This window comes from Scomber scombrus, chromosome 13 (assembly GCF_963691925.1).
Source record: "Scomber scombrus chromosome 13, fScoSco1.1, whole genome shotgun sequence".
NCBI classification, from domain to species: Eukaryota; Metazoa; Chordata; class Actinopteri; order Scombriformes; family Scombridae; genus Scomber; species Scomber scombrus.
The window spans coordinates 16,153,182-16,176,984 of record NC_084982.1 but is presented as its reverse complement, the minus strand read 5'-3'; the positions used below and the strand labels follow the sequence as shown (position 1 = coordinate 16,176,984).

Here is a 23,803-nt window from a genome sequence, read left to right as displayed (position 1 = left end):
AATAGTGATTTTTCCCTTTCAACTTTCATTTCAATAAATTATTAAATGAATCACTCACGACCCTTCAGATTTAACTGGTGACCCTTTGAAGGGGCCAAACCCCTAGGTTGGGAACCTGGATTTAACTAACTGTATATAAAGTAGTTGAAACTAGCTCCACCTCCAGCAGCTACAACCGTGATATGCTGCTCTAACACTGATGCTTCAGTGTTAATAATGTAAACAACGTTTACACTTTGCACTTTGTTTTTACAAAAACAACCTGATGGTGTAATTTCATTTGTTTTGTGTATTTGTGTATCAACAAGCTGATATTTAATGATATTTAACTACATGCACAAATCAAGTTTATTTATTATAAACAGAGAGTGTGGCCATAGAAATATTCATCTCTGACATTATAACGTGTTTAAAGTTATACAGAAACATGACTTTGTTTTAAGGCGCCTCCTCCTCTCCAACACGGAACTTACTTCAGGCGCGTTTGTTTACATGCGGATGAAGCGTCGCTAGCTGCTGTTAGCGCTTACCATTAACTTAACACAACGTTTTCCACTTAGCTGACATCTTAGACCGTCTGCCATGGGGAAGTCGTTCGCAAACTTCATGTGCAAGAAGGATTTCCACCCTGCGTCGAAGTCAAATATCAAAAAGGTGGGTGTTAGCTACATTTAGCATAGCATCACTGCTTGAGGCTAGAGGACAGCAGGTTAGCCGGTGAGCTAACGAGCTATGCTACCGAGCTATTGCATTTGCCAGCCTGCTTTGTTTAAGATCCACTTTTGTAGACAATCACTTGATATAAATGTTGACCCTGGAGTAAAGTTTTTCCTCTGTATGAACCACAGTATTGACAATTATCGACAAGCCTTTATCTGAGCTGTTGTAATGTTACATTGTCCGGTGATCATCAGTAACGTGAATTTAAAGCTCATCTAAAGTTACAACTTCAGCTTTTCTAGTTTTTACTTTACTGTCGTGGTATCAAGATGCACAGACACAATTAACACTTTGAGCAGTAACTTAGCCTCACATCGCACTTTTCTTCAATCACAAGTTGTTTCACTGAAATGTTTATGCGACCAGTCATGGCTTTACAGCACACAAATAAGATAAGAAGAGACTTTACTGACCCCCAGAAAGAGACATATGTTACAATAAAACTAGGAGTAATAAATATAAATGAAATAAGAAATCAAGTAAATAGAATTGACTCTATATACATTTTAAACTTTATAATACGTAGGTTATATGACCTGACTTGTGTACCTTTTAAAAAATTATTAAATGAATAAATAAAAAGCGGTGACAACGTGTGTGGATGTAATAACTCTGGTGGGTGTAGCTATATTGATAAATGTGTATGTTACATGAGGTGATACAAAATAGTAGTAATAACCATAATAATGATGATAATAATAATGATAATAACAATATGCTGTATTAATGCATAAATTATGCAGTAGTGTTATCTGCCTAGGCCAGCTGTATTTCTACGTATTGTAGTTTGTGTGCAATAGTCAAGTCTGGAAGATGGAGATGATTTTGGCGGGCCTTCACACTGTTGATTGATTAGTTGATTGATTGATTGATTTTGGACAATTTCATTTTAAAAACACCAGCTCTGCTTTGGCATTGAGTGCTTATATAAAGGGGAACGTGTGTGTGCTTTAATGCTTCTTTTCACTTTATCTCACAGGTATGGATAGCAGAACAGAAACTGAATTTCGAGAAGACGAAGCAAGAAGATCTCATGCAAGCGTACCTGAAAGAGCAGGACAATTACAATAACAGGTTAGATAAATAAATGCCAGATGATACCTTGAACCTGCTAATAAACTGTTCTCTTCATATGTTATTATTAATTTATAAACACATACTGAGTGTTTTACTCAATAAACAGAATCAACATTAACTTTAGCAAGAAGGCCGCAACATGAAGAAATCCAATAGACATTTTTTTTGTTCAGACTGCAGGCAAAAATGGACAAAAGAAAGCCAAATGTATTTATTTTTTGCTGGTATGTGATTCAGATCTGTGTTGGGTTTTTTTTTTTCATAACAGTGTGAACAGCACAAATCACATGAAATTGTATCTAATCAAATCGGTCCATTTTCTGATGGTCTTTTTTTTTTGCAATATGACCACAGTCTGAACAGTCGTATTGGAATTCATATGACTTTTATGTGACTCCATCCAATACATCCCAACTCCTTTCTCAGTGAGATGGTCGGCTGAACTGAGTGTCTTGTGTAGAGATGCTGATAGATGTAGTTAAATGTAGACTTTGACGTCCTGAAATTTTGGATGAAATCAGTTTCTGTGAAGCCAGTCACGTCACAATCCCCCCACTCCCACTCTGGCTCCACATCCACATCCACCTCCATACAGAAGTAGTAGTCGTTGCTCCACAGAAGCCATAGTTAAGGATTTGGCCCTCTTTCTCTTCATCCTCGTCCCTGTTATCCTGCTTGCGAATTTGCGGGTTTCCACTGGACATCAACTTATATATGAAACTGTTAACACTTGCTTCAGTGGCTTCATACAACAGCCTGTGATGTCTTTTTTATTGCATGAGGGTCAGTTCAGGACCGGGACCAGATTACACTGGAATCTGATTTTAGCTGCCTTTAAAAATAAATGTGAACACAAAACAAAAAATCTGAGCGAATAATCCAATTGAGCACTAATGCTTGCAGTGTGAACGTAGGCTTGGAGACTTCTTCCAACTTTACAAGTAATATATGTTAATAAATATCCTTTAAAAAAATGTAATTCAATATATATTGTTTTCTCACCTCTAGGTTGTTGATGGGAGATGATCGTGTTAAAAATGGCCTCAATTTCATGTACGAGGCTCCACCTGGAGCATCCAAAGGTAAACGATCAAACAGTCCTGATCCAGACTAAATATTATGTCAATTTCCAAACACCTGATTCTTAAATAAATAACATTTTAATACTTGTTTATTTGTTTTTTCCCTTCATCATTATCTTCTGTGCTGAAGAGGAGAAGAAAGAGGTAAAGTAGAGCAAATAATGATTCCACAGTATGCGTACATGTTCTGCATGTTGGGCTTGTTTTACATTCATTTATAGCAGGAAAGGTTTACATGCTAACGAAAATGTTTCTGTGTGTCAGGAGGGGGAAGAAGAGTGCAAATTTGAGTGGCAGAAGGTGGCTCCTCGAGAGAAGTAAAGAGTTGTTTTTACACACATTGAAATATTGTTGGCATGTTTTCTGATGCTCTCTCACAATTTCCATCTTTTGTTTCTTTCTAATATTCTCATGTAGGTACGCAAAGGATGATATGAATATTAGAGATCAGCCTTTTGGTATCCAGGTGCGTTGTTGTTGTTTTTATTTTAAGTATAAACAGTCTACCAGTGGTTCCCAAGCGTTGGTTCAGGGCCCCACATGTGGTCCAGAGATAAATCTAAAGGGGTCAAAATCAAACTTCTCCACAAAATTATTTTATTTTTATTACATTATTATTTATTATTTTATTCTTGTGAAATGCTGAGTATTGTCAACTCTTCCGGTCAATGAAAATCCTACAAATGAAGCAGTTTGAAAAGGAAAAAAAGTTCTGCTTTGTTTGCAGTGCTTCTATAACAGCTTGTTACGAATGCCAGGTTAATGTATTTTTCTCATGCAATTGGATGTTGCCATCATCTTTTAAAACAGTCTGTAGCATGTGGTTTTGTTTCAATTATTTTGCATACGTATCCATTATTGAGACAATTCAAAGTGATGTCTGTTGTTGTCACCTTCACAGGTGCGCAACGTGAGATGCATCAAATGCCACAAATGGGGCCACGTGAACACAGACAGAGAGTGTCCTCTCTATGGGCTATCTGGTATCAATGCCAGCTCCGTGGCTTCAGAGGAAGCAGCAGGTAGAATACATACAATAATACATATCATTATTTCACTTGCTTTTCCCTCTCTGTTCATTTGTGTTGTATCTGGTGATTTTATCAAATTAAGACTGAACGGTAATATGCTTTGAAACGTATGTAAAAATTGACCATTTTATATGCAGATTTTATATTCAAGTTTTTGAAATTAAAGAGTAATTAATTAATTGAAATAAGCACGTTGACATTATCAGAGAAATAATAAATATGTGTATATATATATATAATCATTCCGAGTTTAATTACAAATAAGACATTTTACCTGATGAAGTTTGATTCCTGAATAAATATATATATATATATATATATATGTTTCTGTTAAACACGTATGGAAAAATTGCAGAATTATTTCAACAAAAAAAGCAGCCAGAATATCTGTGCTGCTTGATATTTGCGGCCAGTGGTTGAGCTTTGTGTGTCACAGATGTTGCCGCAGGTACAGCAACTGTATTTCTCCTCCCGGCTTTCAGCTGGAGCTCCCAGTCTTGAGCTGATTCTGAGTTGTGCAATCAGCGAGTTGAGTAGTAAAGTAATACTGTTTACCCTGGGAGAGTCCAGTCAGTGCATGGTGTTGATGGTGGAGTGCTGTAATGGTCCCCCTCCTGTGCCGGGAGGAAAAAATGTAATTATTGTGTATTCTGATTCCCTTAACTGCTGCTTTGGCAGAGAATGATATTGTATGATTTGCTCAGCCGGAAGTGGAGTGAGTTGATTTGATGTCCCATTCTGTTAACAAAGCCGCCCCTGAAATTCCCACTGTGGAGATAGTGGTTGGCATGGGTCTTACATCAATGGGACTGTGAGGCTGTGATTTGTGCTAACAGGTCCGTCGATGCACCCCTCGGAGTTAATGGCGGAGATGCGAAACAGTGGGTTTGCCCTGAAAAAATGTGTCCTTGGTAGGAATTCTACTGTTTGTGATCCATCGCAGGTAATTGTCTGTCTCACACTCCCATCTTTACACACATAGGATGATATACAAACACACACATACACTCTTACCCTTGACAGAAGAAAGACAAACTATATCTTTGTTCTTAGCTTACATACATTTGCTGCGAAGTGGCTAGTTAGTGGGGCAACTTAAGTCAAGTGAGCAGATTAGATGAAACATTTATTCTTTAAGATATGCCTTCTTTTGTCATTCTGGTTTCAATGTAAGCTCCAGTGTGCTGTGTACTTCAACAGGAATATGTTGCCAGTGAGGAAGAGGAAGATCCTGAGGTGGAATTTCTGAAGTCATTAACAACCAAGCAAAAACAGAAGCTCCTCAGGTAAAAATGAAGCACAATTTACACATTTTAATTCATTGAAACTTTAAGGAACACAGAAGTTGAAGTTCTCAGGTACCGTGTCTGATTTCAGGCACAGAGCAGTTTTAAATTCATATAATACTTAATTTAATACATTGTACACATTTCCTGCTGCACAACTTTTCAGGCTCACAAATCTTTTCTTGATTTAATCACTAGAAACAAACTTAAATAGTGAATATTGAGCCAAGATTACATGATTGTTTCTTTTTATTGTTTGAGTATTTAGAAAGATTGCTACATTTTTTTTCCAATGTATTTCAAATGTGTTTGCAGCCTTTACACAATACATCAGATGTTAAAAAGGAAATGCATCTAGTTTGTTAGATTATTATATTGCTTTAATTTTTAATGCAGAACATTTTCCTTAAACCTTGATTTGATTCATATAAATTTTGAATGATAATATCGTATGTTTTCTGCTGCTTTGTTGGAAAGTCTTAACTGAATGTTTGTGTTCCTGTTTTACAGAAAACTTGATCACCTGGAAAAGCAGAAGGCCAAGAAAAAGAAGAGCAAAAAGCAGAAGAAGAAAAGCAAAAGAAAGCATAAGAAAAAGCATGAAAGCAGTGATAGTTCGAGTGAGTCCTCCGATAGCAGCAGCAGCAGTGATATTGGCTCAGATTCAGACAGCCACGGCAAGTTCAAGAGCCAAAAGAGAAAGAAGAACAAGAAAAAAGAATCCTGCCGGGATAACAGCTCAGAGAGCGATAGACGAGTCAAGAGTCAGAAAAAGGCCTCCTCTCACAGGAGCAGGTCACCGAGCCCTCGCACTAGACATAAGCTGCCTGAAGAGGAGTCCGGAGATTATAGACAAACAAGGACAGAGAGGGGAAGAAGCAGGAGTCGACAGCGCAGCCCGGACAACAAGATCAAGCTGGAGGGAGGTCAAGAGAGAAAGAGGCACAACAGCAGGGACAGCAAGAGACCTAGTGGCTCCAAGTCTGGCTTGGAGAGAAGTCGGAGCCGCGAGAGAGGCAGGGAGGACAGAGGTAAAGACAGGCATCACAGTAGAGATGGTGAGAGGAACAGAAGTATCACAGATGGAAAGAGAGGCAGAACAGCAGATGGGAGGAGTAGAAGCAGAGAAAGGAGGAAGGAAAGGGAGGGCAGAAAAAGAAGCAGGAGCAGGGAAAGAAGAGAGAGAAGCCAAGATAGAATAAAAAGAAAGCATTGAGTCCAATATTGCACTAAGTGTATAAATATTTTGGATTTTCTTTTTTTTTTGCAACTGTTTTAGTTGGCACAGTGTTGTCTATTTAAAATTCAAATTGCAGATAATATTGTGCGGCTCTCTTTTCCTCCAGTAGAGGGAAGCAGTCGACAGAAAATATCCAGATGCAGCTCGTTGCACTCTGTGTTGTCTCTACTGTATGAAGGGATCTGAATTAATTGATTACCATTGGAAGCAATTTGCAGCTATGATCCGCTGATGGGAAAATGTTGGACTCATTTTCATGGTCAGTTGGCCACTAGAAAGACTATTTCTGTAGCTGCAGTTTTTATGTCACTTTTATAATTGTGTTCTTGTCTTTTTTTTTGGGGGGGGGGGTCGACATTGTAAGATGTAACGATAAGACGGCTGATTCCTGAATGAAAACAGAACATTTCATTTCTGATTAAATTTTGAAACCTCCCAATTTTTTGCTCTTTTTTTATTGCAGCGGGTTAAATGAATGTTAGCGCTGTAACTCTTTTCAAAATAATTTTTTTTCTGTTGATTGATTGCCACTAAATTTAAGTATTTTCAGCTCTTGACACCTGATGGAAAATTATTACACTTTTGCACAAACATTATTTTTAATTGTGTAAAATGTCCACGCTGTGAAATATGTCCTCTCTCTGGGTATATGTCCAACTAATCTAATCTCTTCTGACGGTATCACAAAACAAATATGATTTCTGCACAAATATCTACGCATAAACACATTCTACTAGAGAAATATAATACTGTCGTATAGAAAAAACAAGCAGTGACTGCGTATAGACACATTAACGCTGCACTATATTTTTTTATTCATGCAGACCAGTATTTAATATTTTGATGTGGGAATCGGTGTAGAATATAAATAAAAAAATAATTTTCATTCATTTCATTATTTCATTTGAATCCAACATGTGAAAATGTAACTTCCATTTTCCATTTTATTTCACACGTTTAGTCTCCAAAAATCGAAAATCAATTTTGATCTCAATGGGTACAAAAAAAAAATCAGGAACAATTAAAATGGTTCTCAAAAACAGATGCTAAATTTGTGTTTTAAAAGATACAAATTCAGCCTTTTTAACGTAAGTGTTGCCTCTAGTTTGTCTTTTTATATTTTGATGAAATTCAAATAGGCAATCTAATTTGATAGTTTTCACTTGGTGGCCGTTTCCTTGTAGCCGGTGTTGCACAAAAGGAAATGAAAATAATTTCCCTCTATTGCCTTCTGGTCAATTTAACATCCTCTTCAAAAAGAAAAAGAGGGTGTCTGGATGAGATGCTTTTCCCTGACGTATTCCCAGTCCTGGACTCACGCTGTAATTATTCCCCGGCTTTTTCTTTGAGAGTCGGACGCTGCACTGGGTAAGCACAAAGAAGTCAGAGAGCATCCTTGAACCCTTTCAATGCGGGGCCACTGATATTCAAATAACATGCAGGCACCATGTGACTGCGCTGAGCAAAAGAGCATTTCAAATTCAACATTTGCATGTGACTCTTTGCCCCCTTCTTTTTTTCCCTAAAGTTTTAAAAATCTGCTCCCATAACATCTCCTGGCAAAGAGAGAGAGAGAGAGAGGAGCCTCATCCTCATTCTCGGCCCATCGATTGGTATGCAAATGAAAAGCAGTTAATTTGGACAATTAGAATAAATATTCAGGGACCTCTGTCATCAAACCCCCTTGGAAACCCCCCGATAAAGTGAAACTGAACAAAAGATGTCTCGGAGATTAATTAGATATTTGATAAGACACGAATCCCTAATCGCAAATACAAGACACATGGGGCTGCGATGTGCTCGAAGTCATAATTAATACCATTTAACAAGATTTTCATTTGGGCATGAAATGTCTTTTCCGGGGCATTAAACATTGATTTATTCCATAGGGGGAAATAGTGAAAGTCAAGGTGTTTTATAGGCGATTTTAGGAAAAATAACCTATGAGCAGAGCGCGGAGTTTAAAATAAACTCCTGAATAATTAAAAAAATCCAAACCTAAAGCGCATCATTAAATACAAATATAACAATCTACAGCACACAATAACAGCCTTTTTTAAGATGTTTTAATTACGATAAAATGAAAGTCTTATACGTGTGACTTTATACAGGTAAACATTTATATATAGATATTTTTTAGCAAAGAAATAAAATGGGTAACCAAACGTTTAAAAAGCTGTGTACATACATATCCACAAAGTGCGTCCAACGTAAACTCCCTGATTTCCAGGATACCAACACGAATAAAACAATCATAGCCTAACATTTACATGAAAAGAACACATAGTTTTAGTCGTCATATACAAGGTGTAACTCACAATGTCCAACCAAGTTCAACAGGTTCCGCGCACACTTTTAGCAAACATCCATTTCATTTTCAAGTTGACCCTAAAAATGTCCCCTCAGGCCTACAGCATCTCACTCTGGATTTTCTCTAGATGGATTTACGAATTAAATACTGGTGATGCCTGTTGGAGAATATTTTTTTTAGACTTTGCAATCGCTTCTTGAAATATTTTCTCCTTTATTGTCTGTCAAATAAGACCCGTTTCAACGCTGTGCAGTATTTTTGTTTGTTTGTGTTTTTTTAAATCTGGTTTGATTTTGGGTGAACTCAGAAGCCACATTAGGGCTCGTCGTGAGGAGATGGATCCTTAACAGTGATCCTGGGATTTACCCCATCCAATATAAGTTCTGGGGACTCGGATCTCGGGGTTTCCAGGTTACTGGTGTCGGTGTCACTGTCGCTCCCCTTTTTGCCTCCTCCACCGGCTGTGTGTGTTTTGATGTGCTTGCTCAAATGGTCACTGCGCATAAAGCGCTTGTTGCACACCGGACACGCAAACCTTTTCTCGCCGGTGTGGGTGCGAAGGTGTCTCTGGAGCTCATCGGACCGAGTGAACCTTTTGCCACAGAAAAGCCAGTTGCAGACAAAAGGCCGCTCGCCGGTGTGCCATCTCAAATGAGCTTTGAGGTGAGACGTCTTCCCATACACTTTACCGCAGCCGGGAATGTGGCAGCTGTGGAGTCCCTTTCTCCTCAGACTGGCCCCGGCGGGTCCCAGCCGCTCAGCCTCCTGGCAGTTGGGACAGTCACATGTTGCTCTGCCGGAGTACCGCCTGGACGACCTTGAGGAGCTACTTATTCCTGAACTGCCACCTGAAATCATGGCGTTGGCGGTCGAAGCGTCTGTGTAAGTGGGAATGACGGTTTTGAATCCGTCTTGCGTTAACAGGTGCTGACTGGTGGACAGCAGATGAGACGCAGAAGGGCTGATTCCAGTGGAGCTAAACGCCGAGTGGGTCAACGAGGAGAAGTCCGGGTTGTAGCCACTTAGCTGGGAGTGGATGGCTTGGGGTGTCCCGGTGTGCAGCGAGGTCTGGAGGGTGCCCGCGGGATTCTGGACATCGAGCCACGACCCGGGGTTAGTGTGGACATCCCACCACGAGGACGCCCCGTTGGTAACATCACCAGAGATGGTTGAGTGGAAACCGGACTTGTACCACGACTCGTACGGGTGCGCCATGCCCACCCGCGGGTAAAGGGTCTCTGCTGATGTGTGGACTTTGGAGATAAAAGCCGACTGTCCAGACTCTTGGGATGTGACGCTGGCGGAGTTGGAAAACAAACCGCTGTACTCTGTGGAAAACGCAGCCGAGGTCGGGGATGTGGAGGCTAAGCAAAAGGCGCTGTTGCCTGTGCCACTCGTCGGTGTTAGTCCTGTTGTGGCGCGGCTTGTTGCTACTGTGAAACCGGGCAGACTGGATCCCAAGTTGCAGCTGGACGACGATCTTTTCCACGGATGAAATCCACCCTTTGAGAAAGCGCTGGAGTCAGGTAAAGTCGTAAGGGGACTGGTGTTACCAATTTTGTTGCAAGTTGCAGCCAGCATAGCTAGAGGTGTAGTTCCAAACCGTGGTTCTTCCTGAAAAACACAACAAAGCTCGAGTTAGAACAGACATCTACACATTAGATAGAAACATTACTTTAAACAGGAAAACTGGGAACTGATGCTCATCAAAACTGAACTTAAACTAATAAAACAACTATTAACATTACAATTTCATCTGAAATATGTTTGGGAGAAAAACAGAATTATAGGCAATGTATTGTTTTAACAAGGTACATAAATAAAACATATTGTAGAACTAATAATAATAACACTTTAACTAACTGTCGTAAAATATTGCCTGCATCAGACCAGAGCAGTGTGTGTTGTGAGAAGAAAATACTTAAAGCTCTATAAAGTTTGATCATCTTTTCATCAAGATACGGTCGAGCTTTGTCGGCAAATAAAGGTTTATTTGAAATAACAAATAGCTACAAAAACAAGTCAAGTAATGGTACATATCACAGAAGTATCCTAAATCCTACTAGATGTGAAAGCATGTATGTTTATGAAAGCAAACACTTTTCCGTGGCAGAGGAAAGTGGGCCACAATAACTTTATGTACAACTTTTACGCACAAATCAAAAAAGTCAGACTCACCCCAAGTATAGACGTAGCCATATCCAGGGTCTGTGCTGTTGTGAGAGTGTCCGCGCTGTCAATGCTGTACGGCTCCAATGTGATTCAGACTCAACCGTGTTTGACTCAGGTCACACGGTTTCTCTCTTGGCTCACAGCTCCCAACACTACCTAGTTGTAGAGAGCGTGTTCTTTGAAGTACAGCTGGCGAGGACGAGCAGCCAATCTAATAGCTGCATTCATGGCTGGGGTTGTAGTCAGCCAATGAGAGACCCGACCGCAGACAGAAACACCAAAAACCCCTCCGTCAATCATCTGTTGTGCAGCCTCTGCTCAGACTGTCATACAAGACACGATTTGGTATTTTTTTAATGCATACGGTTATTTTTATGTATTCTCTCACGAAGGCTCAATGTCTCCTTTTCATTGCAGAATTGAGTTCAGACGTCAGTTCTCCAAGAGGTAAGCTTTTCACTCATTTTAAATCGTTTTTGGACTGTGCTGGCACTCTCCTGTGTGTAGGTTTCCCTTCTGATTTTCAATATTCAGATCATGCGCAACACGTCATTGAGAAATTGTTGCTATTTAAGCGCAGAGTATCCTGAACAATGTGAGAGGCTGTTGTTGCTGATTACTTACAAAACAGCTGGCCAGGGCATGCTGCCGTGTGTTCGGCATGGCGCATCTTATAAGGCACTGGAGGAAACAACTGATGTTACATGGTCCGTCCTAAAATTGTAAATGTTCATATACTGGAAACTCACAGATGGATCAAGTTTACTGAGGAAGTCCAGAAGCAGCTGGCCTCACTTCTCTCCAAGCGCGAGATCCGATTATTTATGAGCTGCTTGATAAAACTGACTGTCACTGAATAAAATGAAGCAAAACAGATGATGAAATGTAATGCAATCAATTAACCTACAGCAGCCTACCTTTAACTTCCAGACACAATTTACGCGCGTCCATGCTCGTGTTCGCGCGTGGCCGTGCTGTACGCGCTCCCCCTGCTTACTTGTTGGGGGAGTGCAGGTGAGGGGTTAATTAAAAATGACAGCTTGCTTTATCAGCGCGTGTTGTAAGTCTGTTTTCAAAGACTAAAACATGTGTAGGCAGCAAAAAGTTTCAGCATCCAGGGGACGCCTGCTGAAAGGCCGCCAGTCATCTCCATCAGACTGATTTAACAAGAGGCTCCATGCCTTGTTTTGTAGCTGAGGAATTACATTTCATGCCGGCCAAATCAAAAACTTAATTAAATTGTGAACAATTAAAAGGATGTCGTTGTTTCACCAATTTTCCTAAACTTGCGACTCTTTTTTTTTCTTTCAATATCACAATTCAATAAAGCAGAATATTCCATAGCTTGTTAAAGCGCTCAGGGATAATGGCATAATGTAAAATTGACCTGTTCTGATGTTAATCATCATCCTTTTAAAAGTTAAAGCAATTTTCCAGAGAAAGGCCTGACCGAAAGATGTGCATTACAGTATTCAAAACGGGCAAATAATGCTCCATTATAGAGTGTGAATGCTGCCAGTCAACACAGCCGCAATTTGTTCAAATACTCTTTTTTTCTTCTTTATAGCCCCACCTCTGGAAGGGTGAATAAAAATCAGTCTCATCAAATACCGGGCGCTGCCAAGAAAATTGAATCATTTTTGCAATCATGACAATTTGGCAGAGTGCTGTTAACAATATTAAATGTCTGTTCTACATAAACAAAGTTGATTGTTGCTTGAAAAGGTAAATTAATTCGGGCGTTAAATGAAAATGAATGCAATGTGAGGGCATTTCTTTTCATTATGATAAAAAAAAATCGGACAATAGATTTATCCTTTGATGAAGGTATTTTTTTTTTAAATAAAAAACAAACAAAACAAAACAGGATTTGGCCGGGTTTATTTGTCTTTAATAATAGATAATACCGTTTTTGGTCTGTTTGTCCAGATATGAATATTCTCCTGATTATTTCTGTAGTATTGTCTCAATGAGGATCAGTGTGACCGTTCAGATTAATAACGCTTCCCAGTCTTAACAAAGAAATCTGAATCACAGGATCTCTATTTATCAATTAATGTCTTTTTATATAAACCCCCTTAAATAATGTTGGTGGGAAATTTATTTACCACATTAACCTAGAATAATACAAATAATGCAGAATTTTTAATTTTTTTTTTTTTTAGATGTTTACTTGTGACAAAAAGGCAAGAGCATGATCTTGCCATGTCATTCAAGTGAGAATTTTGAGTTGAATCTGTAATTCTGGACTCCATTTGTGAGCACTTCTCTGTGGCAATTAGGAGCCTATTACAAGCCATTAGATTGATCAATGTACCTTAAACAATGGGAATGATTTATTTGGTCGAACAAAATGCTCTGCATCTATTGTGATGAGTCTAAGTGGGGGTGCATCCATCAACAAAAGATAAATGATTAATTCAGACCTATTCATTTAAATTCTTTCTACAAAGGCAGCCTCACTTGCCTCAAATCCAGATTATTAGAGGCTCATTTTCTGTATGTTGAACCAGACAGGCTTACAGGATTGGCCAATGGTTTTTTGGTTGTGCCCCTGTGTGCTTTAATTTGTATTTCTGCTGAGGGAAGTTTATTTGAGGACATTTAACTAATTGTCGTAATTTTGTGTGCTCCTGTGGCTACACCTGTTTCTCTCTCTCAAATGGGGGTTGGATGAAACTATGACTGCAAGGATGTTATACTTTATTTCAGTGGTGCTGAGGCTGTGCATTGTTATCTAATGACTGCACTTGTATCAGTAGATCAGAGGAAGCTCAGTAAAAAGATAAAGTGGGCACAAGTATGAATATTTATATCTTGTTTTTCTTGTAGATATTTTTGGAATGTGACATTAGTTCAGTTTGTTTCTTTGTTTTGTTACGGGTACCTTTAAATGACAATGTCTACATCTCATCTGCTGTTTGTCATGCATTTGTTTGATCATTTCCAGCCTTTTTCAGCAGTTTATGCATAAAGGTTGTCAGGTCATTGTTTAGGAAATTGAACTGACATGCTTTAAAGTGCAGAGTGAAATAAACATTTGCACAGCAGTGAATATTATTGCTGTTGGAAGTTAACGCACTATAAAGCAAGGGGACATGGCAAAATTGCTTGGATCTGTCTGTGTAGAGATGCAACACATGGATGTCTTCAGTTAGACGGCTGTCGAGACTAATGATTCAGATGTTAATTCAAAGCAGGCAGCTGTTGACAACAGTCAAACCTCCGATAAAGATTAACTACACTTTCAATACCCACGTTTAAACCAACAGCTCTTTGCAAGATTGATCTCAGAGCAGCTCATCAACCTGCAATGGTAACATCGACAGCTAAATTAGGAAGTACAGGTCAGCTCGCCAGCTTACGGTGTCAACTTTCATTTCCAGAGGCTGCATGTTCTATTTTGAGTGTGGGTAGCGAGCCAGTTCAAGTGCAGTCGACTGGTTACATTTTGGGGGACTTAGCTCAGCCCGTTTTCTGTAAATGAGTGTATATTTCTCCACGCTGGTGAGCTGTTGTGGAAGTCAGCAAAAACTTAGGTGTGAGAGATGGCTCCGAAGAAGGTGTGTTTTGTTAAGGAACAGCTCTGTTCTAAAAATGAGCATGCATTGTAGATTATGTAATGGCAAGTGCTCATTCTGACGGGAGACATCGCCTCATTGTCTTTACAGGGAAAGGGAAATGATGTACCAAAGCCACCACCACTGATTGGAAGGTTTGGCACATCACTGAAAATAGGGATTGTCGGCCTTCCCAATGTAGGGTAAGCAAAAGGTTTACATTTACATACATACCGTGGCCTTCTTCTTAATTGTATTTAAGTGTCTTTTTATATCTACTTGTGTTGATTTTACAGTCTGTCTTGATGCCTTTTATAATTTATGTAAAGCTCTTTGAATTGCTTCATTGTTGAAATGTGCTATACAAATAAACCTGCCTCGCCTTCTCACCATGCATTGCATGCTGCAGCATGTGCTCTGTCCGAATCTGTACTACTGGTATATTTGCCTTCCATGACGCCATAAATATAAGTGCATGTAAGGCAGCATGTAAACTGAGTACAGTCATAGAGTGCATGACAAATTTGGATATAAAATGTAAAGACGTGTAAAGTTTCAACATATGCTAAATGTATATAAATGTATGTAGACAACTGCAGACTCAATGAGAATATTTAAAAGCATGTTTCTATGAAAGGAGCTTTCACACCGTCTGCATGCCACCCTTTGCCCTGAAACAAGAAGAATGAAGAGATGAAAACAGATCTTTTTGCAATATATGCTACCAGTATGTTGTAGGTATCCTTATATCTTGTGGTAAACATGGAAAGTTAAATTTATGAATGAGGTAATTTAATGTATTATTACAGCAGTGTGACATCTTGCTCTTGCTCGCTGATATCTTTATCTTGTCATGATCCATCTACATTTTAATAAAACTGTATGACAGCAAGCCAAAATGACCCTATATTCTTTCTACTACTCTATTATGAATCGCAAAAGAATCTTAAATGAAGGAAAAGCCTTAAAAAACCTGGATTTTTATTCATTCATTTTAAATACCTGCACTGAGCATTCTGTTCAAAAGTTGCAGTTCATCCAGCAAATCACAGGGAAAACACATACTGTAAACAAACAAACACACTGTCACCGTCACATATAATATTTAGAGTTTCCACTTCCCCTTAACCTACGTCTTCAGTCTTTGAACTGTGGGAGAAAATCTGAGGAGTCAGTGGAAACTCACTCAATCACAAAAAGAACATAAACCTCGGACTTTCAGTGCTTACCACTGAGCTTCCTGGCAGGCCAGTCTCTGTTATGCATTCAAGAAAAAAAAAATCATACAACTCTTATTTTAACAAAGACAGCACATGGAAATCATGTAAGATTCACTTGCTTTTCTTAAGCGACACAAACATACAGGTATTTTAGAATTGAATTCACAGACAAAAAGTACCCTGTCTATTTTCCCCCTCTGAGTGGACAACAGGTTGTAAGCATGAGTTTAAATGTGTGAGATTCTTTGGTGTCTTTCATTTATGCATGATTATGATGTAATCTTTTCTAAGTAACCCTAAAATGTTCCTTTTAGCCTGGTAAACTAAAGGAATGTAAACTAAAAGAAGATGAAATTCTGGTAGACGTAGTCTGTTTTTTAAAGTTACAGGATGTGAAATGGAGTCCCGGATCTTGCCTCTTTCTTCTATGTCAAATAGTGTGATTATAGGAGCAGTGGAAGCGTCTGCATATATTATGTACAGTAAGTGGTGAAGATGGGTTTGAGGAATATATGTAAATGGAGTTTACAGTGAGCAAAGTGGGGAAAATAAAAAGATGATACTTTGCCATAAAGACAAACTACTAAAGGTGTTAATGCAGGAAATGGGAAGTATGTAAAAATGTGTATTTGAGGTGTTCTCACATTGCTGTTGGTCAGCATCTATGATTATTTAAATGCTTGTCGCGCATCAATTTAAACATTTCTCTAAAATATGAACCTGTTTTATGACAAATGAAGAGTCAGAGAGTCTTAAACTGTTTCCCTGCGAGAGATTTTTATTGTTAAGGTAGACAACTTGACAAGCATCCTTGCTGTAGTCATGTGCAACATGGCTGAAGTGTGTTAGGAGGCTGACACACTGTCTGGCATGTCAGACCTGGTCAGACAGATCCACCTTGTCAGCATCTACCAAGACCTTCAGCAACATCAGTGACAGAGTGTAATCACAGTGCAGACCCTTACATGACTTTCCTGTAGCCCCCTTCCAGCCACAGAAAGGGCTACAGTGATAGGTCATCTAATGTTCAGCTGACAGCTTCTTCTCTGCTGCTCCATAAAGACCATTTTTAAAGTTATTTACATCAGAACAATTGGTTTCAAGCAGCTTAGAAAGTTCTGTAACCTGAAACTGAAGGTTTTCCAATTAGTATATTGTAATCTGTCAAATTGGGGTCACAGACTTAATTAAATTTTAGACAGGCTTGGAGTGTATTGATTAAATATATATTTAGATGTAGATATTGATAATGTAGAAAAAATAGCATATACACATTCAGTTCCCTACAGAAGTTTGTGCTGCTTCACATATAGTGTGTATCAACAGCTGTTTTGTCAGATTTCGTAGCTTATTGCGCAAACATCTGATTCTAGTATCCAGTGTTTTCATTTCGTACCCCACCAAAACCACAATTTCTTCCCGGTTTAAGAAGTAGAACTCATTGAGGTTGTGGGCTGCCATACTACGTTTGTGTCAAAGTACAACTCGTCAGGACTCCTGTGGTTTCTTCATGAATGAACCATGTTCAGATGCTAAGCCTGCTGTTACTTGGGCGTAACTGACCACTCTTCAAACACGGAAAACTTGAGAGTGTGATGCAGCAGACTTCGCAGTTATTCATACACTTAGACACACGGCACATGTCCTACTTACTGCCACTCTTCCAGCTCAAAGTTTAGTCTTGTCGATTTAACCCCTTATTGGGATATAAAGTGCAGTATACACAGGACAGGACTTGCCATGACTGCCTCAAGTCATTCTTAAAACTCTCCTCCAGTTCACTTAGAATGGAATGCATTTAATGCCAGACATACAGAGTGGTGCCTACCTTTCACTGGTAACACTTTACTTTAAGTCCCCACTTAGCATGTATAAGCAGCATATAAACAGATAATGAATGGTTTATATCATAATATAATGCAGTTATAATCAGATATACTGTAAGTGTTTATTAATGTATTTGTCAACAACGATAACCGCTCCCGTTCACCTACAACTGGATGTGTGTATATAACCAGATAATGTATGACAATACAGTAAAACACAGTTATAATAATATAAAACATGTCTTCATAGGAGAAATTGCTATTGTTGACAAACACTATACTGGCTTACTAATACAATATGAGGTGTTATAATAATGCTAATACATGTTAAAAAGGGGGATTTAAAATAAAGCTTTACTGTTTAGGGACATATAGGAGATATAAATTAAGGAGCCAATGATTAAAAATGTATCTCTAAGTAATAACTCTGTGTATGTTGTGAATCTTCATTAAGTCCCCAAAGCCCACTAATAGGCTATGTTGCTCATTTTTCTGTGTATACAATATGGGCTATTTTTTTCTGATATTTGAGTCTGATATAAAATGTGAGGCTGCTTTAACAGACAAACTCCTGTGTTATCCTTACTGTACAGCTAGCCTGGGATTTTTCAACTGTTCATTTATACAGAGCAGATAGATGGTGGGCTCTGCGAAACAATTTAACAGTGTCATTGAGGAACTGAATTAACCAAGATGATTGAGATTAACAAGCCATTCAAGCAGAAAAACAAAGAGTCTCACATCTTGATTTAAGCTGGCAAACTAACTAAATGCTAAATGGACTGCATTTATATAGTGGTTTTTTAGTCTACCGACCACTCAAAGTACTTTACAACACATGCCAACATTCAGCCATTCACACACACATATTCATACGCTGATGGCAGGGGCTGCCATGAAAGGTGCCAACCTGCTCATCAGGGGTGATATAGTGCTTTTTATCCAAAGCGTTTTACAGTGTTCCTAATGCGCATTCACCTATTCACACACACAATTGGTGTTTAGTGTCTTCCTCAAAGGCACTCTGACATGCAGACTGGAGGAGCTGGGGATTGAACCACCGACCTTCTGAGTGGTGCACAACCCGCTTTACCTCCTGAGCCACAGCCTCCCAGAAGCTAAAGGTGTTGCCATTTATTGTATAGACTGTTGTTCATATAAATAGGTAGCTAACCCTGCAGTGTGACCCCTGTAAAGAAATATATATGTGTAAAAAGGAATATGCCATATAACACATTTCAGCTGTACCTATGACCATACAGTTCCATTTTTTTTCTTAGCCTTAACTTTGTATGTTTTATAAACTATACTTTAATCTAAGCATAATTAGAAAATCATAGTATTTCGAGACAAAGTTCGCACAATCGTTTTCTCTGCTGCTTTCAACCATCTTTGACTGTCTTCATCAGGGGATTTTGCAGTTTTCATGGTGATTGGTCAACAAATTGTCTTCCTGAATGTAGTAGTCTCCACCCCCCACCAGTGGAGAAACACTGCCGAAATGTGGCTGCAAACTTCTCAATACACATACTTTTTTTCAATGATTACTGTCTAATTTGTGTTTAAGTAAGTAAACACTTTGCTTAGTAATCCTTTATTTTCTTACATCCATTTTCACACCTGATGGTGGTTGTAGCATTAATGTGGATTGTTTTTCTTCTTTTCTTCAAGCTGACCCAAGGAAGCCTTTGAGTATGTTAGAAACAATCTAGCTTTAATGAATTAATGCATGCACTTTAGCAATCTTGAGCAATTTTGTGCCTATAGGACTTAGCAAACAATCATTTCAATGTGAAGCACTGACTGAGGGGATAAAGATGGAAAGTCTTGGATTATAGTTAACCGCCATGCCATTATTACTCTTAGACACTTACCATTGTCTGTAGATTTTGAAGAACACTTGAGCTGCTTGTGCCATAGAAAATACATCTCTCTATGATCACAACATGGGGTGGCATTTGGCTGATCCCGTTCAACAGCTGAGATCTATAAGAAATGTAATTTGCCCCTCGATTCCATGTACAATTGATCTATTACGGGATTATCTGACCTTGTAATTGGCCATAGAATTTTAGAGTATTTTTGAATCAAGTGCTCAAATATTACATCCTTTACAATAACCTTTTCTTTCTTGTGGAAAACATAACAATAAAAACCCATTCTTGCATAATGTACTGAAGTGTTTCAGGATTATACTATCAAACCACCAGGTTCTACTGTAGCACCTTTAGATGGATTGACCTCACTGCTCTTTTTATTTTCAGGAAGTCAACCTTTTTCAACGTGCTGACAAAGAGTCAGGCAGCAGCTGAAAATTTCCCCTTCTGCACCATTGACCCAAATGAAAGCAGAGTGCCCATTCCAGATGAACGCTATGATTTCCTCTGCCAATTCCACAAACCTGCCAGGTATGGGGTCTCATCGTTCACATATTATTCACACTTCAGATCTGTAGTCTCCACCACTCTCCTTGCTATAGGTATGAGAAAACATATAACAATGTTGTTGACATGTAGCTACCAGTTTCTGTATATGATGTATGATTGCTGCCGTACTCCAAGGTTTTCTGTTAAAGAAAAACCTGAAGCGTCTGAACCTTCAATACCTGGTTATCATATACATTCATAGAAGCTGTTAAAGCAGGTTGAACTCAGATTTGCTGTGTGACTGACAAATTACTAGTGAGATATCTCTCTTGGACTGGCAATAAGTGGTATGTTGAATAGCACAGTATATGTATATTTCACTAGAGTTGCAAGAACTAAGTTCCTGCTTTTCAAATGGCACTATGAATCTCACTGATGTGTGCGTACATCTGCTCTACTTATGTTGTATATGCTCTAAAGTAAAAGTTAAGCACATGCAAAACCATAACAATGTCCCATTCCTTTTTATAAACAAATACACCAGTATTCATAAAAATAAAAATACTCGCTGTGATTAAATGCATTACAAAGTAACTGCCTGTCTCAAAGGATAAGGACGGTGCTGTTCTATTTATTTCTTATTGTAAAAAACATCCAGTGAACCATATAGTGAAACATATCAGTAAGGCACTCTGTTAGATAGACACCTTCCTTCATTACCATGAACATGAGCACTGTGAATGTCCAACAAAAAAATATCCTGTTGCCTTAAATTTTAGTGCACCAAATGTGTATTAATCCGCAACTGAAAATAGTTACTATTTACTCGTGTTTGACTGGCATTTTCTAAAAACAACAGTGCCCAGCTGTTTTAGTAAATTACTGGCATTTTTAAAATTTGAAACTATATATTTTATGTTTTATTAGTAAATATTTACTTACGTCTTCAGTTGGGGCTGAGAGTCACAGACAGCGAAGGAAAGAAAACCATAATTTCATGGAATTTATCGGCAAATGGAAAATTATAAAATAACACCAGCCTTATCCTTTAAAATGTTCCCCTTGTTTAAGATTACTTTATTACTGTCTGTGTGTCTCAATTCTATGGTACGTGTTGAGTTTTGCATTAAATAACATATTTAAAAGAATCTCTGGTATTTTGCCCACCACTTTTACACTTATGAGGAAACAGTCTTTTCAAAACACCTTACAATATATCTTACAATATAATACAGTCCAACACAACATCACAGATTACACTAGCTCAGCTATCAGAAAAAAACAACCAATCAAAATTTTAATAAATGTAATATATCACTGTTATGTTGAATTTCAGGACAAGTGGTTTCTATTTTTTTCAAATATTACTGATAATGTTTAAATCGTCAAATTACCTTTTTTTTTTTTCTTTTACTCCCTGGGTTGCAGCAAAATCCCGGCGTTCCTTAATGTTGTAGACATTGCTGGTCTGGTGAAAGGTGCTCATGCTGGCCAAGGCCTGGGAAATGCCTTCCTGTCCCATATCAGCGCCTGCGACAGCATCTTCCACATGACACGTGAGTCACAAGTTGACAGTTGCTTTCCTTTTGATGATTTTGAATCATCAACACATCACATAAAACCTGTTTGTTCAGTTGTATATGTGATATTGTACAGCTGAAGCTACATTGCATCCGCAACATTTGGTCATGCTTAACGGCTCCAGCACCAACTTAAAAAAAAAAAAGCACAGGCGTTAGTTGTGGTGCAGTTTTTTCTATCTCATGTGGTGGGTGCCAAGATCAACATAACAGTCAGAATTAATGAAGTCTGACCAAACCCCACATTCCTACTGGGAGGCTCCCTGAGTGAGAATCACAGAAGTGGGGAGTGAAATGATCTGTGCCTGGTTTAGACTTCACAGTAGTATCAGTAGCGTTTGGAAGCATCACAGGACCTTTGACATATTATTATAATAACATTCCCAATGCTACTTTTGATTAAGTTTGAGTCGATAGAGGTAAGTAAGTTATTAATAAACATTTTATGAGAGTGAATGTCTCCTTTTATTCTGCTTTACTTTTTTGTGTCTTCACGCCTTACTGTTTGTCACATTTCTCAAAGAAATAAATCAAATTGTGCACTGCTTTTGCCACCACAGTAATAATTATAGTTTTGATAACATTAATAGTAATAATAGTAGTAAAAGTAAAGCTGTATATTTGGTTGTTGGAACTACTTTCAACTCTGTGAATACCCAGATGTAATTAGGTCAACAAATTGTGCCCATGCAGCAAACTGTGTGTTCATCACTAAGACAGCGTTCAAATTGCTCTCTAGGTCTTCGTGTGCCTCAAGTTCTTCTGTGTCTCTGACATCTCTTTGTCTTAGACAATTAAAGTGTTTCATGCTAGAATAATTCAAATGGCAGCCACTGAAATGAATACAGCAGTCTTTCTAAAATTAGCTGGATTTGTTTACTCATTGTATGCTGTTATTGACTTTCATACTGTGTGAAAGGAGCTCTGATTAGAGTTGGTAGTGACAGTCATAGGACGGACAGACAGAAAGGGTTAAGAAGATTAAGACCATTTTGCCATATTGTTCCTGCGTACACATTGACAAGTGTATTACTTCTGTTTCAGCGCAGTTTTCAAATAACCTTTTCTGCATGATGACTGCATGATGTGTAGTTTGTGAGAACTGGAAGACCACCCACTGTAAGTGTCAGTAATGATTTACAGAGTGCACAAGACATGTCAGGTGAGATAAAGTATTGTCAGTTTAGTTTTTAATCATCTTTCACTAAAATAAAGGAGTTAATGGATAAGGTTTGATCTATTCTTTATTTTTCTTATTGTCAGGAAATTCCATGAAATGATCAAAAACAACAAAGTGTTAATCCCTCTCAATCCTTTCAAATTGTTTCATTTTTTATAAAAAAAAAAATGGGCAACTATAGCAGCTTCTAGCAAACAATATTCCCACAAAAATAAACAGTACATTTGTTTAAAAGACTATTTTCAGCCACAGATTAATACACATTTGGTGCTTTAGTGGATATTTACAACACCAGAATGGTGTTTTACTCAAAATAAACTACAGTGCCAATGTTTATCATAATGAAGGGACATTTTACCCAGGGAGACTTTCCTCCCAAGAAACAGTAGAGCATCAATCATTTCAGCAAATGGCAAAAAACAACTATGTTTACGCTTTAGTGAAAAAAGCCCTCAAGCAACCATAGGAACGATCATTCTTGTCCAAAGGAGGAAATAGTGAGACATTGTTATAAAGCCACAGAGGGGGGAGGCTGATGTGGATGGTTGGGAAAACTATACTTTGAATTTTAACATTGGAGACGGCTGTATGATGGTCAACAATGCTGTCATCTAACTACGGCAGAGGTTGTTCCCAAACCTGAACGGAGTGATTGTAGTTTTAACCATGAAAATAAAGGTCTTATAAGAATTTGTTTGTGAGTAATGTAAATGACATCAGCAGTCTTATTCTTGCAAGGTTTTTTCTTTTAGATTAATTAGAATTAATCTGTTCATTTTCCTTAAATTTTTGGGGCAAAAACTGATATGATGTGTTATATACATCATTATTATTATTTGTGTTTTATATGTATTTGTATATACATTATTTATTATTATGTACATGGTTACAAACACACACAGTTCTTTTGTTCTTGGCCAAATGTATAAGACAGATCATCATCCAAAACCAACCCCTTTGTTTCTACTTACTCAAAGAAGACACACACATCCACGACTGCCAGAAATCAAATGATTGAAAGCTTCGTCTTGTGTGTGTGTTTACATCTCTCTGCTCTGGCATGCAATTGTTTCCACTCTTGCAAAGTCCTTGGAAACAATGTGGTATGTTTCACAAGTTAACCATTAAACATAGCTGGTTTAGTTTTGTAAT

At 38.2% G+C, this 23,803-nt stretch overlaps 3 protein-coding genes across 3 annotated transcripts in view; 2 read left to right on the top strand and 1 right to left on the bottom strand.

The window, feature by feature from the left end:
* Positions 1–448: 448 nt before the first annotated feature.
* Positions 449–6,972, top strand: cir1 (corepressor interacting with RBPJ, CIR1). The gene is made up of 10 exons (XM_062432175.1): positions 449–654; positions 1,700–1,794; positions 2,806–2,879; positions 3,010–3,023; positions 3,144–3,196; positions 3,297–3,345; positions 3,781–3,901; positions 4,747–4,853; positions 5,111–5,196; positions 5,707–6,972. The coding sequence occupies exons 1-10, from the start codon at positions 583–585 to the stop codon at positions 6,410–6,412; spliced, it is 1,377 nt and encodes a 458-aa protein (XP_062288159.1). The 5' UTR covers positions 449–582; the 3' UTR covers positions 6,413–6,972.
* Positions 6,973–9,062: 2,090 nt separating this feature from the next.
* sp9 (sp9 transcription factor) lies at positions 9,063–10,946 on the bottom strand. Its single transcript, XM_062432002.1, has 2 exons — positions 10,926–10,946; positions 9,063–10,361 (listed from the first exon to the last, which is right to left on the bottom strand). Exons 1-2 carry the CDS (start codon positions 10,944–10,946, stop codon positions 9,063–9,065), a joined length of 1,320 nt encoding a protein of 439 aa, XP_062287986.1.
* A 3,521-nt stretch (positions 10,947–14,467) lies between these two features.
* Positions 14,468–23,803, top strand: part of LOC133992613 (obg-like ATPase 1) — a 43,565-nt gene continuing 34,229 nt past the window's right edge. Inside the window, exons 1-4 of the mRNA XM_062431299.1 lie at positions 14,468–14,482; positions 14,591–14,682; positions 19,790–19,933; positions 21,320–21,447. Coding sequence (XP_062287283.1) covers positions 14,468–14,482; positions 14,591–14,682; positions 19,790–19,933; positions 21,320–21,447 — 379 coding nt within the window. The remainder of the gene's footprint in view (positions 14,483–14,590; positions 14,683–19,789; positions 19,934–21,319; positions 21,448–23,803) is intronic.